This window comes from Mustela erminea, chromosome 8 (assembly GCF_009829155.1).
Source record: "Mustela erminea isolate mMusErm1 chromosome 8, mMusErm1.Pri, whole genome shotgun sequence".
Taxonomy (NCBI): domain Eukaryota; kingdom Metazoa; phylum Chordata; class Mammalia; order Carnivora; family Mustelidae; genus Mustela; species Mustela erminea.
In genome coordinates, this window is record NC_045621.1 from 13,641,805 (window position 1) to 13,655,950 (window position 14,146).

General features: G+C 46.5%; 1 protein-coding gene across 4 annotated transcripts in view; it reads left to right on the top strand.

Annotated features, from left to right (window-relative positions):
* KIAA2012 (KIAA2012 ortholog) overlaps positions 1-14,146 on the top strand; it is a 102,696-nt gene that overhangs the window by 60,897 nt on the left and 27,653 nt on the right. For all 4 annotated transcript variants that reach the window (XM_032354454.1, XM_032354453.1, XM_032354452.1 and 1 more), the window contains exons 14-15: positions 5,563-5,700; positions 14,054-14,126. In XM_032354454.1, coding sequence (XP_032210345.1) covers positions 5,563-5,700; positions 14,054-14,126 — 211 coding nt within the window. The remainder of the gene's footprint in view (positions 1-5,562; positions 5,701-14,053; positions 14,127-14,146) is intronic.

Below are 14,146 nucleotides of genomic sequence, written 5' to 3' on the forward strand. Positions count from 1 at the left end.
ATTGGGGCTAAATTTGCTAAATACTCAGGAGAAACGTGAAATCTCCTTTGGTAGAGCTGTGGCATAAAAAAGTGGATGGAAACCAAAATCTGTGCCAGGGCGGGAAATAAGAAGGCTCTTCTGGCTTCCAACCAAACTGTCTGTTTGCCAGGCCTCCTTGCAGAGCCGCTCCCAAAACCGTCCACTCAGCCCATCTCACCAGGACCAAATTGCCTTTAGAACACAAAATGTGAGCCAGGATGTCAGGTGGCCAAGATGAACAGGCCGAACCCAGGTGCCAGGCACATGGGCCGCTGGGCACAGTGGTGATGAGTGGAACCACACTCTTCAGAAAGAGCCTGGGCAGGCAGACCAAGTTATGGAATTGGGGTCCTGGAGTTCTCTCTGGCCTCCTAAAGACTAGAGGTCTTCTGTTCCTCCAGGCCAAGGAAACCTAGACAGAGACAAGGTCTAAGATGGGGACCAACAGCTGGCTGGGTTGCTGACCTTGCACGGGAGTTACCCTGAGCTGATGGTCTACACAAAGCCTGTGGCCCGCTCACATCCCTCCCCAAGCAGCCCAGTCATAGGGAGCCCCGCGGGGCTCCATTCCCCTCCCAGCTCCCCCCGTGTCCCCATTCCTACCGCCTACTGTTAGTTCCACCGGCAAGAAATAACAGGGCCTGAGAAGGCCAAGTGCTGGGGAACTGGCCAGACCCTTCAGCCCATGGCTCCCCGGCTGGAGTGGCCCTTTCCAGGATTTGGTCCCCACCCACCCAGCAGGGAGCATGGTGAGGGGGCAGCTGAGAATCCTAGCCCTCCTCACCCCTCCCCACCCCCAGTGACTAAATCTCTCAGATCTGTCCATCCCCGCTGGGATTCAGAGTTCCCCCAACCCCCAGGAAAGTGCAGGGACAGACTCTCGGCCTAGGAGGGGGGCCTGGTGGTCCAAAGGAGAGCCTGGCTCTTTTCCTTTTGTTTGCTCACAGGAGGGGACAAATGCCCTGTGTGCACAGAGGTTTGATGTGACAACTTGATAGACCCCATGAGGGTTTCAGCAAAGGCCTCCCGACCCTGCTCTCCATGCATTAAGATAATGATGGGGTGTGTGCCCCAGCGCATTTCAGATCTTGGCTACAAAGGCTCTCCTTCCTTCTGTTTTCTTCCTCGGGCTCAGCCTGCACACAGGTTCCCAGAGACTCTTGGCAGCTTTCTCTCAGGCAGAATGAAGTTGTGAGCTGCGTGGGAGGCAGTTAGCGAGAATGTTGCAGCCTCCTTAATGAGGGACAATAGCTCTTCTTGGAGCCATTAAGCTGCAGCTATGGAGATGGGGAACCCCAATTAGAAAGGAGTGGGAGAAGTAAAGAGGAGGGTCTGAGAGATGCCTGCGGGACAGATTGTATCTTGGGTGGCTCTGTGGGACCCATGGGTGGAGCTCGGGCTGACTGAGTTTAGAATCTGCTTTCCTTCTCCAGGTAAGACCTTCCAGTGGCTGTAGAGCCAACCCGTAGGGTGGTGACCCTTCTCAATACACGAGTTGAAATGAGAAGGGAAACTTAACCGGACAGCAGGGCTTTTCTCTAAGTTTGAGGCTCAGATATTACAGGAGTAAGAAAGGAAATGGTATTTTTTTAATGGACATCCTCTGTAAGTTTTACTGCATTAGGTATATGTACGTATGGGTTTTGGTATCATAGCCCATAGCTCCCTTTTGTTCTGGCTCTGAGCTCAATCACATTATGTTTACAGCAAGATAATAATCCTGGATTTTCCATGGCTCTCTCTGTCAGAGTGTAAGATTAGCTCTTGAATTCATTAACAGCCGTCTCCTTTTAAATGTCAGATAACTTTCTAAATGCCAAGTCCTTACGCAACACCTTCTGTGCAATTCAAATCAGCTTTACCAAATTAACTCATTAATCTTTATTGTTTCATTTGCTGAAGAGAAAGGCTTCCAGGTGTTTTTAGCACAACATGAAAATATTAGTTACAATACAGTATGGGTGGGTTTTGATTTTCGGCTAAGTATTTCACCCTCCCATGGGTTTTGTAATCATTCGCATTGAAATCTACACACACGCAAAAAGAAGATACAAAAAAGCATCAGGCTTCTCTGCTTTCTGCTGATCCCCCCTTTTTCCTTCCCTTCTGTCCATCCTTCTGCTTCTTATCCTTATCCTCTGCAACTTCAGATACGTGACTCCTGTTTACTATTTATTCTGTTCTCTTTGCTCTCAAAAGAGCCCAGGAGGTGCTCTTCCGCGTAGAAAACAGAAGCGTGCCTCGCGGGACCAGGGACGGAGCCCAGAGGGCTGGTCAGAACAGGCCTAGGAATCAGGAATTCCGCTTTCCTTTTCAGAGGACCCCTGCACAGTTTTACCTCTGAATAGTCGGAGACAGGCCACCCTGATGGCTGAGGATAGAGCCTTCCCAGGGCGAGTCCAGAATTCTTGTCACCCGCTCTCTGCCCCCGTCATCTCCAGAGTCTTCCCTCATCACCCAAAGGCAAGTCCCACCCCTCCCTATCCTATCCCATTTCATTGTCTTCATAGATGTATCACGATCTAAAATCACCCTGCTTCTGTACGTGTTTGTTTGTCTGACACATACAATGTCACTGTATAAATAACAGCTTAATTGCGTAAATGCAAACCCATCCCAACACATGGCTTTCTTGCCAGATTTCAACTTCCTGACTTTTTTCTCTTCTCACCACCTCCCAGAATCCTCTTTACATATTTAATCTTTCCTTTCCTCTCATCTCCTAAGCCCCCTTTCACTGCCATTTATTTGTTAGAACATTCGAACGTAATAAGCAAAAACACTTCTTTGCATTCCAGTGACTGTAGAACCTTGGTGAAGACATTCCATCAAGCTAAAATTCATGGCCCCTCAAGTTAAGGAGATGAACCATACAATCAAAAGAATTGTTGTATCGAAAGATTTATAGGCTGGGGGGCACCTGGGTAGTTCCGTTGGTTAAGTGTCAGACTCTTGATCTCAGCCCAGGTCTTGATCTCAGGGTCGTGAGTTCAAGCCCCATGTTGGGCTCCACGCTGGGTATGGAGCCTACTTAAAAAAAACAAAAAACAAAAAAAAGATTTACAGGTCAGCTGATATGGAGAGATTTTCCCAAAGCCTCTCAACTCCCTACTCTTCAGTCTGAGTCCCACATCAGGAGTTAATTCTAGCCATTGGAACTGGCTGTGACTATGCTTTCATCCCCTGGGCTAACACAAAATCTTCTCCTGAAGGTAATGGAGAACTTTCCCTCAAATCGGTATCGTCTGATTTCTATTATCGCATCCAGTGATTTCATGTGTGATTTTGGAAGCTAGGAAGCTTCGAAATTTTTGTCTGATTCTAGCTTGGACCAAATGTTTTCATTTGTTCTAGAAACAGGGAGGGGCTCTCTCCCTCCAAGGAGCTAATCAGATATATGACTGAGATGACAAAAAATTGGATATGTGTTTGTCCAGAAAAGTCTTTATCTCTAGCCACATTTCAAAACAAAGGAAACGGACGGAGGTGTTCATCAAAATGATGGCTCTTTGTGGGGACCCAACTGCTAATTCATCATTAATATTTTTAAATAAATGTTATAGGAGGGGGAGTTTATAATGGCCCAGGGAGACATCCGAGATCTAAAAAATATGGAAATGATCAAATCCACACCCACGGTGATCTCATGGCATACTAGTGACCCCAGCAAATCAGCCCTGAAAAATAACAGATAACTTTCCTTTTTGGAACTGAGGAGCCGGTGCTACGCGGAGGACAGGCTCTGGAGGTCAGCCCATACTTCTGGTCGAGCCGTCTTCACTGGCCTCCCCCATGGTAACTGAATCCCGCAACACAAAGCTTGCCCCAATGTGATTGTTACTCTTTTGTTCAGCACATATCTGTCAAGTATGTACTGTTTCCAGACTCAGTGCCTCGGAACAGCACAGTCCCGGGTCCTGCCCTCATGGAGCTTACAGTGGGCGGGGAGGCGAGTCAGCCATCCTGCAGGGCCATCCTTGGGGACCACAGGGGACGTGCTCCGTGCTGTGGGTGAAAGACCCAGATGAGCCAGGCCTGAAGGAGGAGGAGGAGTTAGGAGGGAGGCATGTGTTCCCGTGAAAGGGAAGGCCATTGCTCCAGGAACTGAAGGTCAGGGTTGGCGGCAGCTCTTTGCACTTGCTGTTCCCACAGTGAGGTAAACCGTTCCTGCAGAGAGCCCCACAGAACCTGCCCTGGCCTTCTTCAGAGCTCTGCTCAAACGTCACTTTTTTTTTTTTTTTAAAGATTTTATTTATTTGCGAGAGAGAGAACCTAAGTAGGCAGGCAGGCAGAGGGAAAGGGAGAAGGAGGCTCTCCACTGAGCAGGGAGCTGGATGCGGGACTCGATGCCAGGACCCCAGAATCACGACCCGAGCCAATGGCAGATGCTTAACTGACTGAGCCACCCGGGTGCCCCTCAAGCATCACCTTCTTCTAGAACCTTCTCTGAGTGCCCTGCTTAAAACTGCAGCCTCGACTGCCATCCCCACCTCCTCCTTACTCCCCTCTCTGCTTTATTTTTTTCCGTATCACAAATCCCCGGCAGACATAACCTGTGTTCCCCTGGCTGCTTGTCTCCTCCCTCCCACTGGGATGTCTGCGCCGTTTTCACAAGGGTGGAGACTTCTCTGTTTCTTGCACTGTCGTCTCTGCTCTGCGGGGCATAGAAAAGGCACTCGACAGATATTAGTTGAATGACAGAATAAGGCAGAAGAGATGGTCCAGAGCCATCTCTTACCAAACAAAAAGGGTCTTCCAAGTGAGTTGGCCTTCATGCTGAGGGCAAAGGCCTTTTTACGTTGTAAGCAGAGAAGAAGACTGGTGTGGTCCGCTTTGCGTCTTGGAAGATCCCCCAGCTTGCGCTATGGAGCAGGGGTTGGAAAGCACCTTCAGATCGAACTTTGCTGTGCTCTGAATCATGACATCATTTGCCTGTGGTGCTAACAGGAGGGAGCACAGCCCAGGAAATTAAAGAGGCCCAGGGGCCTCCCATTCTTCCTTCCCTCTTGCTAGACACATTCAAATCACTCTCCCTAATGTATCAGCTACATTTTAAGCTTGCAAATAGACTGGAATCTTGCTAAAATCTTATCTGCAAGGTGGATTTGATAACCTTTTGTGGAAACCACGCAAGCATTAAAAAGATCTCATTAAGAAAGGAGACTGGGGCAGACGGTGATTTCCGCTCTGCCGTTTACCAGCTGTAACTCCCAGAGCCTCTAGTGCCTCATCTGGGAAATGGGAATAACAAGAAAACAGGGGTGTTGTGAGGACTGAATAAAACCACTACAAACCCCGAACACAGGAAGGTCCTTTTTGCCCCTTTCCCATTATACTGACCCCAGCTACGAATTAATAACCAGTCTTGGATTATCCTCTATACATCTGGGTCCCCTGTGGCTTCGATGGCAAAAATAGGTGTTATGACTAGTGTTACAACGATGAAAAATTACTTTCTATAAATATTTGGGGATTTAGACTAGCTCTTGTCGCACTATATATCATTCCTATGAAAGTTGGGCTTTCTGCTTCTCTTCACAGGGAGCCCAGCAGTCCTTGGAGGCAGCAGCTCAGAAGACAGGAGAGCCTCAAAGTTGTATAAATAAAGGGCTGATATGTTCAAACAGAAAAGAATTTTACACGCGCAAGCTGCACATCGACATGACGCCGTTCCTGAAGGTGATCTCACACTGAGAAGACGAGGGGTTTTAGAGACATGTACACAGGCATTGCAGTTAATACATTTCTGCATGGTACAAAAACAGCTTCAGAAGTCCCTCAGAGTTCCTGCTTTATCAGAAGGGACAGAAAATAGGCAGTTTGTAGCGGATGAAGGAGGAACAAATTAGGACAGTAATCACAGCCAGCCATCGGGGACAAATCAGTTGGGTGTCTGGTTTGGGTGGTGGGGGACAGAGAAAAGAGAGGAGAAAGGACAACCTTGAACTACCTCATAAAACAAGCAAATACAATTCATTTTTTTTCTTGACGGTAGCTAAAATAATTGTTACTCTTGTATCACGGTAACTGAGTGGAGCTGGTTTTCTGATCGGAGAAGACTGATTCTTGGTAACTATTTGCAAGTCAACTGTGTATCTTCTTTGAATGTCTGAACTTCTTTTCTGTTGTCTAAGGGCTCATTATTCTCCTAAGCACAGCTTCAGATCTAGTTAAGGGTCCTGAGCGTTCCTGTGGTGGGATGTCATTTGCCCACCACTGCAATAGTCTCTCCTGTCCCCGGCATGTGACACGGTGCCTGGCACTGCAAGGCGCTCACTGATGGCCCCATAAATGGGCCCCCTTCTAATCCAACAGCCCTCTAGCTTGGGGTCCTCTTCTCACCCATTCTTTGTCCCCTAAAAGCTGAACGAACTGGAAATAAGTGATCAGGGAGTAAAAGAAAACTAATCAGGAACCAAGCAGGCAAGACTTGGCATGAAAGGATCTCCAGTCCTTTGTACAACCCTATTAGAGCAACATGCCAGGCCCTAGATAAGCAGTGACTAGGAGAGGGACCTGGGTGGCTCAATTGGTGAAGCATCTGCCTTTGGCTCAGGCCTTGATCCCAGGGTCCTGGGATTGAGTCTCACACTGGGCTTCTTGTTCGCTTTGTCTGCTGCTCCCCCTACATGTGCTTCCTCTCTCTCTCTCTTTCCCTGGCACATAAATAAATAAGATCTATCAAAAAAAAAAAATTTTTTTTTTAATAAGATATATTTTAAAAAAGAAGAAGTGACCAGGAAAGAGAAACAGGGGAAAAGAAATCAGATCCCTGCAGGTTCGTGATGGTGGCACTAGCTAATGCTGTAAAGGTCAGAGGCTTGGGAGGTCATGAGGGTCACCCCCTCACCTCAGTGAATCCAGAGTTCTCAGGTTACGTCTTCTCTCGGCCACTCCAGTCCCAGCCCAGCAGTGTGGGGCTTCCGTGAAGAGGCATGTGTCTTTCCCCAGTCTGTCTCACTCCATGGCTGGGCTCTGCGTTCCTCCATTTCCTTTTGGTTAGGGTCTCTCCCCATGTAACAAGATGGTCGCTGACTTCTCTTTTCTAGATCATTCTGGTACTGAATCTCATTGGCCCGACTTGGGTCACATCCCCATGCCCAGATGAATCAGTCTGATCAGGAAATTGAAATACACTAATTGGCCCAGCCCAAAGTCACAGGCACCAAGAATAGAGAGGGGAGCAATGTCTCAAAAAGGAAAAAGAGGATCCTTATAACGCTAATAAGAGAGAATTATTCTGGACAGGACACAATTTTTTTTTTTCTGCAAGTATTCAAAACAATGAGTTTAATTCATTACATATTATATTAGTTTGCCAGGGCCACCAAACAAAGTTCCACAGACTGGGTGGCTTAGTGGAAATTTATTTCCTCACAATTCTGGAAGCCAAAAGTCTGAGATCTAGGTGTTGGAAGGGTTGCTTTCTCCTGAGGCCTTTCTCCTTGGCTGGTAGATAGCCATCTTCTCCCTTATCTTCACATGGTCTTCCCTCTGCACATGTTTGTGTCCTAATCACCTCCTCTTATGAGACACCAGTCACGTTGGATTAGACCCCACGCCAATGATGAGCTCACTTTATTTTAAGTTTTTAAAGGCCGTACCTCCGAGGACAGTCACGTTCTGAGGTACTTGTGGTGGGCTTCAATATATTAAAATTGGAGGAATACCGTTCACTCTAAAATACTTATGAAACAACCCTTTTTTTTCTTAGCATCCGCTTAGTTCTCCCCTTGGGGCCTGTAGAATCATGGTTAGTACTTCCTGGGATATCATCAACATCATCACTACTCACTCATTGAATGTGTCTGGCCCTTTCTGGGCATTTGGAATACATCAGCAAACAAAAGAACCAGGATCCTTGTCCTGTCCTAGGCAATATGTATAGTATGTCCAAAGGTGATAATTACTATGGAAATGAGATAGATATATTTATGGAGCATCCAGAAACTGCAGAATTGAGAGTGTAGAATTTTACAGTAATTTTTTTGTGTGTGTAGTGTCCACAATGCTTTTGAGTTATGCTTTCTGTTCAGCAGTGTCGGCGCCGTGTTACAGAGGGAAGGCATTGTCACCCCAGAAGCCCACTTTCCAGTCCACCCTTTCCAAGGCTCACAGAAACTGTAACTTGGCCTGCTTCTGCAGGGGACCCGCAGAGCACACAAGAGGCTCTCTGCCCCCCAGGCTGTCCTTCCCCAAAAGATCACGCCTTTTCTTGGGAATGTTCAGTGTTAAAAGCTCTCCTTCGGTAAACCTTCCCCTTCGTGGCATGGTAGCTCCTGGATTCTTAGGAAATCCTTAAATATTGCAGGAAAGGACAGATCTCAGATCTTGTGTAGAAAAGGATGGTGAATTCAAACAGAGAAAGTCCTGTCCTCAGCATCTGGAGCTTAACAGAAACCAGCTCATTCTACACATGTCATTTGTACATTTCCTGCCTATCCACAGGGCATTTCATTCATTTTTCTTCTTCCTGGTGTGTGTAGGAAGCACTGAACATTTCAGGGTTTGAGAGTAAGAGATAAAAATATTGAGACAGAAAAGGGGAATGGAAAGAGATGCAAATAATCATAATTGCTAACATTAGCGAGCACTTACTCTATGCCAGACTCTGTTCTAATGCATTTAATTCACAAAACGAACCCAAGAAATAGGTAACATTATCCCATCTGACAGATGACAAATCTAAGGCATTGAGAGGTTAAGTAACTCCCCAAATGTCCTACAGTTAGTAAATGACAGACACAAAGCCCAGCTCCAGAGCCCATGTTCTCAACCATCTTCCTTAAAGCCTCACTGCAAACCCCAAATGAGTGACCTTGTAACACTTCTGGGACTGTGCATGCTCTTTAGTAAAATGGAAATAGTAATACTGGACATCCATAGTTGCCCCGTCAATAGCGAGGCAAGAATTACATGAAATAATAATCTTGAAAGAATATCCACACCTACAGAAGATTCATAAAGGAGAAAAAAACCCGAACATTCATCGATTCCTACTTAGGGCCAGTTCCATGTTAGAACTTTATTTAATCCCCCCCCCCCCCCCCCCCCCCCCCGCCCTCCCTTCCTGGTGAGTGTGTAGGGATCTCCGCTGTGCAGATGAGGATCCTGGGCTGGTAAAATGAGCGAGTGATTGGTGACATGAGGCCAGCAGAGGGCGCCAGGAGCTAAAGCCACAAAACCAGCGATACCTGGTCTTGACAAGGTCAGTCTACTCTTTTCCTGCGAAGAACTCAATGGTACATCTTTGTTTCAACTTTAGAACCTAGGAGAGGAGCAGAGAATTAATAATATACTTAAATCTTAATAACACAAGATACCTTATGATTTTCAAAAATCGGTTTTCTTTTTTAAAGAAAATGTGTGGGATATTTATAATACACAAGAAAAGTACTAGCTTGAGGTTGAAACTCTTAAATAAGATACTGAATTTCTTTTTCTTTTCTTTTCTTTTTTTTTTTTTTTTTTAAGATTTTATTTACTGGGGTGCCTGGGTGGCGCAGTGGGTTAAGCCTCTGCCTTCAGCTCAGGTCATGGTCTCAGAGTCCTGGTATGGAGCCCCACATCAGGCTCTCTGCTCAGCAGGGAGCCTGCTTCCCCCCTCTCTCTGCCTGCCTCTCTGCCTACTTGTGATCTCTGTCCATCAATTAAAAAAAAAATTTTTTTTTTAATTTTATTTAGTTATGTGTCAGAGAGAGAACATAAGCAAGGAGAGGGGCAGGCAGAGCAGGCAGAGGGAGAAGCAGGCTCCCCGCTGACCACAGAGCCCAGTGCAGGACTTGATCCCAGCATCCCTGGGAGCATGACTTGAGCTGAAGACTCACATTCAAGGACTGAGCCATCAAGGCATCCCTCTCCCCCACACCCCGCCAAGATTTCCTTTATTTATTTAATTAATTTTGAGAGCAACAGAGATAGCAAGCACGAGGAGAGGCAGAAGAGGGAGAAGCAACTCCCTGCTTAGCAGGAGCCCCATGTGGGACTCGATCCCAGGACCTTGGGATCACAACCCAAGCTGAAGGCAGACACTTAACAGAATGAGCCCCCGCAGGCGCCCTTGGATAGATTTTCTTCTGTTATTAAGAAGTTGTTGAAATTAGTCATTTAGATGCATGTATTGTGGTATGTTACACAGAATTTCCAAATGTATTTTCCTAAATACTGTACGGGAAGAAGCCCGTACAGTATTTATTACTCCTCCCATTTCCCAGATGGGGAGAGTGAGGGGCCGAGGGGAGGTCGTGTGGCTGGCTGCTGGCGCACCGGCTCCCCACTCTGACTCCGGCACCCCACTGTCCTCCATCCTCCCGGGGCCCCTCAGGAAAGCCTGCACTGAGCCTAGAAGTCCCGTGCTGGAGGGGGCACTGCGTGCAAGGGTAGTGGGCAAGACGAGTGGAAGATTCTCCAACAAGAGAGAACTACAGGCCACCTGGCCGGCCCCTGTCCGCTGAGGAAACTGAGGCTTGGGGTTTAAGTCAGCGGCATGCTCTGTAAGGCAGGAAGTGTAAGAGTAGGGCCTCGGGGTGGTCTGACCACAGGACCCGCACCCCAGCCACTGGGGCAGCTGCGTCTCTCATCTGGGTTCGGTGCTGCGCTTTGTGTTTATGAAGCATTTGTTCCTGTCCCCACCCACCCCAGCCCAGGGATACCACCCTGCCGCCGGGGCTCGTTCTAAACACAGCTCAGCCCCCTCACGGGTTTGCTTGAAGTTTCTTAACCACGTCCCCATGGGCCTTCTGGTTAAATCCTGGCATCAAAGATGTATTTCTTTTATAAATAGAAAAATAGAACAAATCCATTCTTTTTTTTAAAACTCCATCCTGCAGCCTGCAAGGTCTGGCCCCTACCTCATTCTGCTGTCCACGCTCGGCAGCCACACCACACTACCCCCTGACCAGCACCGGCTGCTTCCTCCACCGGGAACTCCCCTAGCTCCCCATCCCTGCAAGACTCAGCGCCCTGTCGCCTGGCAAACAAGCCTTCCTCGGATTAACAGCTTTGCATTCTGGGGGGTCCTGTGGAAACCCGTCATGAGCTCTCACAAGTACCACAGCATCACGGTCCTGAGTTCTATGTCGTTTCTCCACAAGCCAAGGGCTCTGTGCTCCCAGGGCCTAGCGCACGTCCCGGCACACAGCACCCAGCAGTGCTCATGCGCTGAATGAAGCGATGGAGAGCAAACGACTTGGCCAGAATAACCGAGTGGGATGATGGAATTTCCAGTCCTTCGGTTTGTTTCACTCACTCACCGGGGTGTTAGGAGCTTTGATCACTCAGTTTAGTCATTGCATTGGTAATTCATACTAAAAATGACAAATTGCTTTTTATTTGCTTTAGACTTTTTTTTTTTTTAAGATTTTATTCATTTGAGAGGGAGTGAGAACACAGGGAGAGTGAGAGAAAGAAGCAAACTGCACCTGAACAGAGAGCAGGAAGCAGGGCTCGAACCCAGGACCCTGAGATCATGACCTGAGCTGAAGACAGACGCTTAACCCACTGAGCCACCCAGGCACCCCAGTTTAGGTTTTTTAAAATTGATATAGTTGGCCTACAATGTCATGTTAGTAATATTTTTGGTTTTGTTTTAAGATTTTATTTATTTATTTGACAGAGAGAGACAGCTAGAGAGGGAACACAAGCAGGGGGAGTGGGAGAGGGAGAAGCAGGTTCTCGGCTGAGCAGGGACCCTGATGTGGGGCTTGATCCCAGGACTCCAGGATCATGACCTGAGCCGAAGGCAGACGCTTAACCACTGAGCCACCCAGGTGCCCAGTAGTTTTAGTTTTTTAATTTGGATTTTGAATTTGAAATATACTCAGATGGTCTTTGAAAATTTGAGTATGAAAGGGTATGTCTCTTAGCTATTCAGCTTCCCTCCCCTTGGGTTCCACTGTGGCCAGCTTCCTGTGTGTCCTTCCTGACCTGTAGTACTCATGCATAAGCCAGTACACGTAGAAGAATACACAGACACATGTTTTATACACACTTTAATATCATACACATTGTTCAGAGTCTTACATCGTTTTTCTTGATAGATCTTAGAGTTTTTCCTATGTTAATTCATAAAGAGATGCTTTTGCAGTTGTATAATATTACATAGTGTGAATTACCATAATTTATTTGGCTAGTCATCAATTGGTAGCACTTGTAGGTTGTTTCAAAACTGCTAAAATAAATGATAGGTATAAGTCATCTATCATGTGTGTTTATTTATCTAAAACATGATAGGTTTTTTTTTATATAGTTTTCTGAGCAACAGACAGAATTTCAAATTCAGACTACTTCTTTTTCTAACAGAGACCTGCCAGAAGGTTCTTTAAAAGTCCCTCCCTCTGCCCCCATCTCCCCATCCGTAAAATGAAAATATTTCTTGCCCTGAAGGCTCATAGCTACAGGTCGTTAAGACTGAAGGTTTGTCTTTCTTGTCTTTGAAATTCTCCCAAAGGAGCAAGCTTGTTTCTCCCTTTTAATCCAATTTCCTGTAGATTAAAAGGATTTATAAAGAGGAATTTTTCTTTCAGTTTATCTGTTTTCTACTCATAACTTAGCAGTTTACAGTGACTGAGGTGGGTTTTCCTGCTGTAATTTTTCAAAAAAAAAAAAATAACCTTTCCATTTATTTAGGGATGCATGGTTTTCACTGCACCAAAGCCAATCTGCTTTGTCTCCAAAATGAGAAATCCGAAAGAAAGAAAATCACTGTGCTTGCTTCAGAAGCACATGTACTGAAATTGGAATGATACAGAGATTAGTACAAGGCCCACGTTGGGATAGAGATGACTAAAAAATTAATAATAATAAACTTAAAAAATAAATCAATAAAAGTTTAAAAAGCCAAAAAAGAAAATTATTTACCTGCTCTAGCTCTATTTTTTTAACATATCTTATTTATTTATGTATTTATTTATTTAATTATATAATCTCTATGCCCAATGTGTGGCTCGAACTCACAACCCTGAGATCCTAAGTCACATGCTCTTCTAACTGAGCCAGCCAGGTGCCCCAGCTCCAGCTCCTTTATGTCAGACTGTCTCATCCGCTACCAACACGAAGCGAACAAGTGAGAAACACGCAGGGTACAAAGCTATAGAGTAGAGAAGGAATGTAAAACAAATTAGCAGATAATTGTTTCTTCCCAAAGCAGCTTGGGCATTTGATAACAAATAATTTTTTTTTTTTTTTTGTCAGAGAGAGTGAGCACAGGCAGACAGAGTGGCAGTCAGAGGCAGAGAGAGAAGCAGGCTTCCTGCTGAGCAAGGAGCCCGATGTGGGACTCGATCCCAGGACACTGGGATCATGACCTGAGCCGAAGGCAGCCGCTTAACCAACTGAGCCACCCAGGCGTCCCCATAACAAAGAATTCTAACTGCACAGCCAGTTAGGACCACTGTCACGGAGATTTCTAGGTGGTGGATGGCACCAGTTTGTATGGTGAAACACTGTACAAGCTGATGTTTGAATGGTGAAACACTGGGAGAAAGGAGGAAGAAGGGATTAGATGTGATAAAGCCCCCAATCCGTGGTAATCCTGGAAACTCTACAAAAGGCCAATCTGACCCTTTTGCTTCCCCTCCTTAAACCCTCAGTACCTTCCATTTGTTCTCAAGACCAAAGCCCTTAATCTACCGTTAAGACCCACCCTTCCCATTCTTTCAGAGTCGGCCCTCATCACCCCGTCAAGTCCGTGGAAGTACCTTGCTTCCTTCCCGAGTTGGACTTGGCGTGTGGCATTCTTCTCCTTGCCCCCAGTTAAGGCCAGGCATGGAGCCCCGTCCACATGGACGGGCAAGCCCCCCACAAGAGAAGTACAGCTGAGACCCCCACCGGTGCTCAACACTGCGGCTAAGCCCACCTGCCTCTTTAGCTTCCTTCCCGGGGCTGCTAGACTTCTTGGACACTGAAGTTAAAATAGGCTGACAAAGAAGAAACACTAGGAAAATTTGGTTTCCTTTTACCAAAGGACATGGACCACAGGAGTGTTTGCCTTTATTTTGCCTTACATATTTTTTATTCTGTGTTAACCTCATAGGAAAATGGAGATGAGCTAGACGATCATGAAGAACCAGGAGAACCCCTCGGAGAGAATCATCAAGACGACCAAGGTAGAGACAGCTGGGTTGGG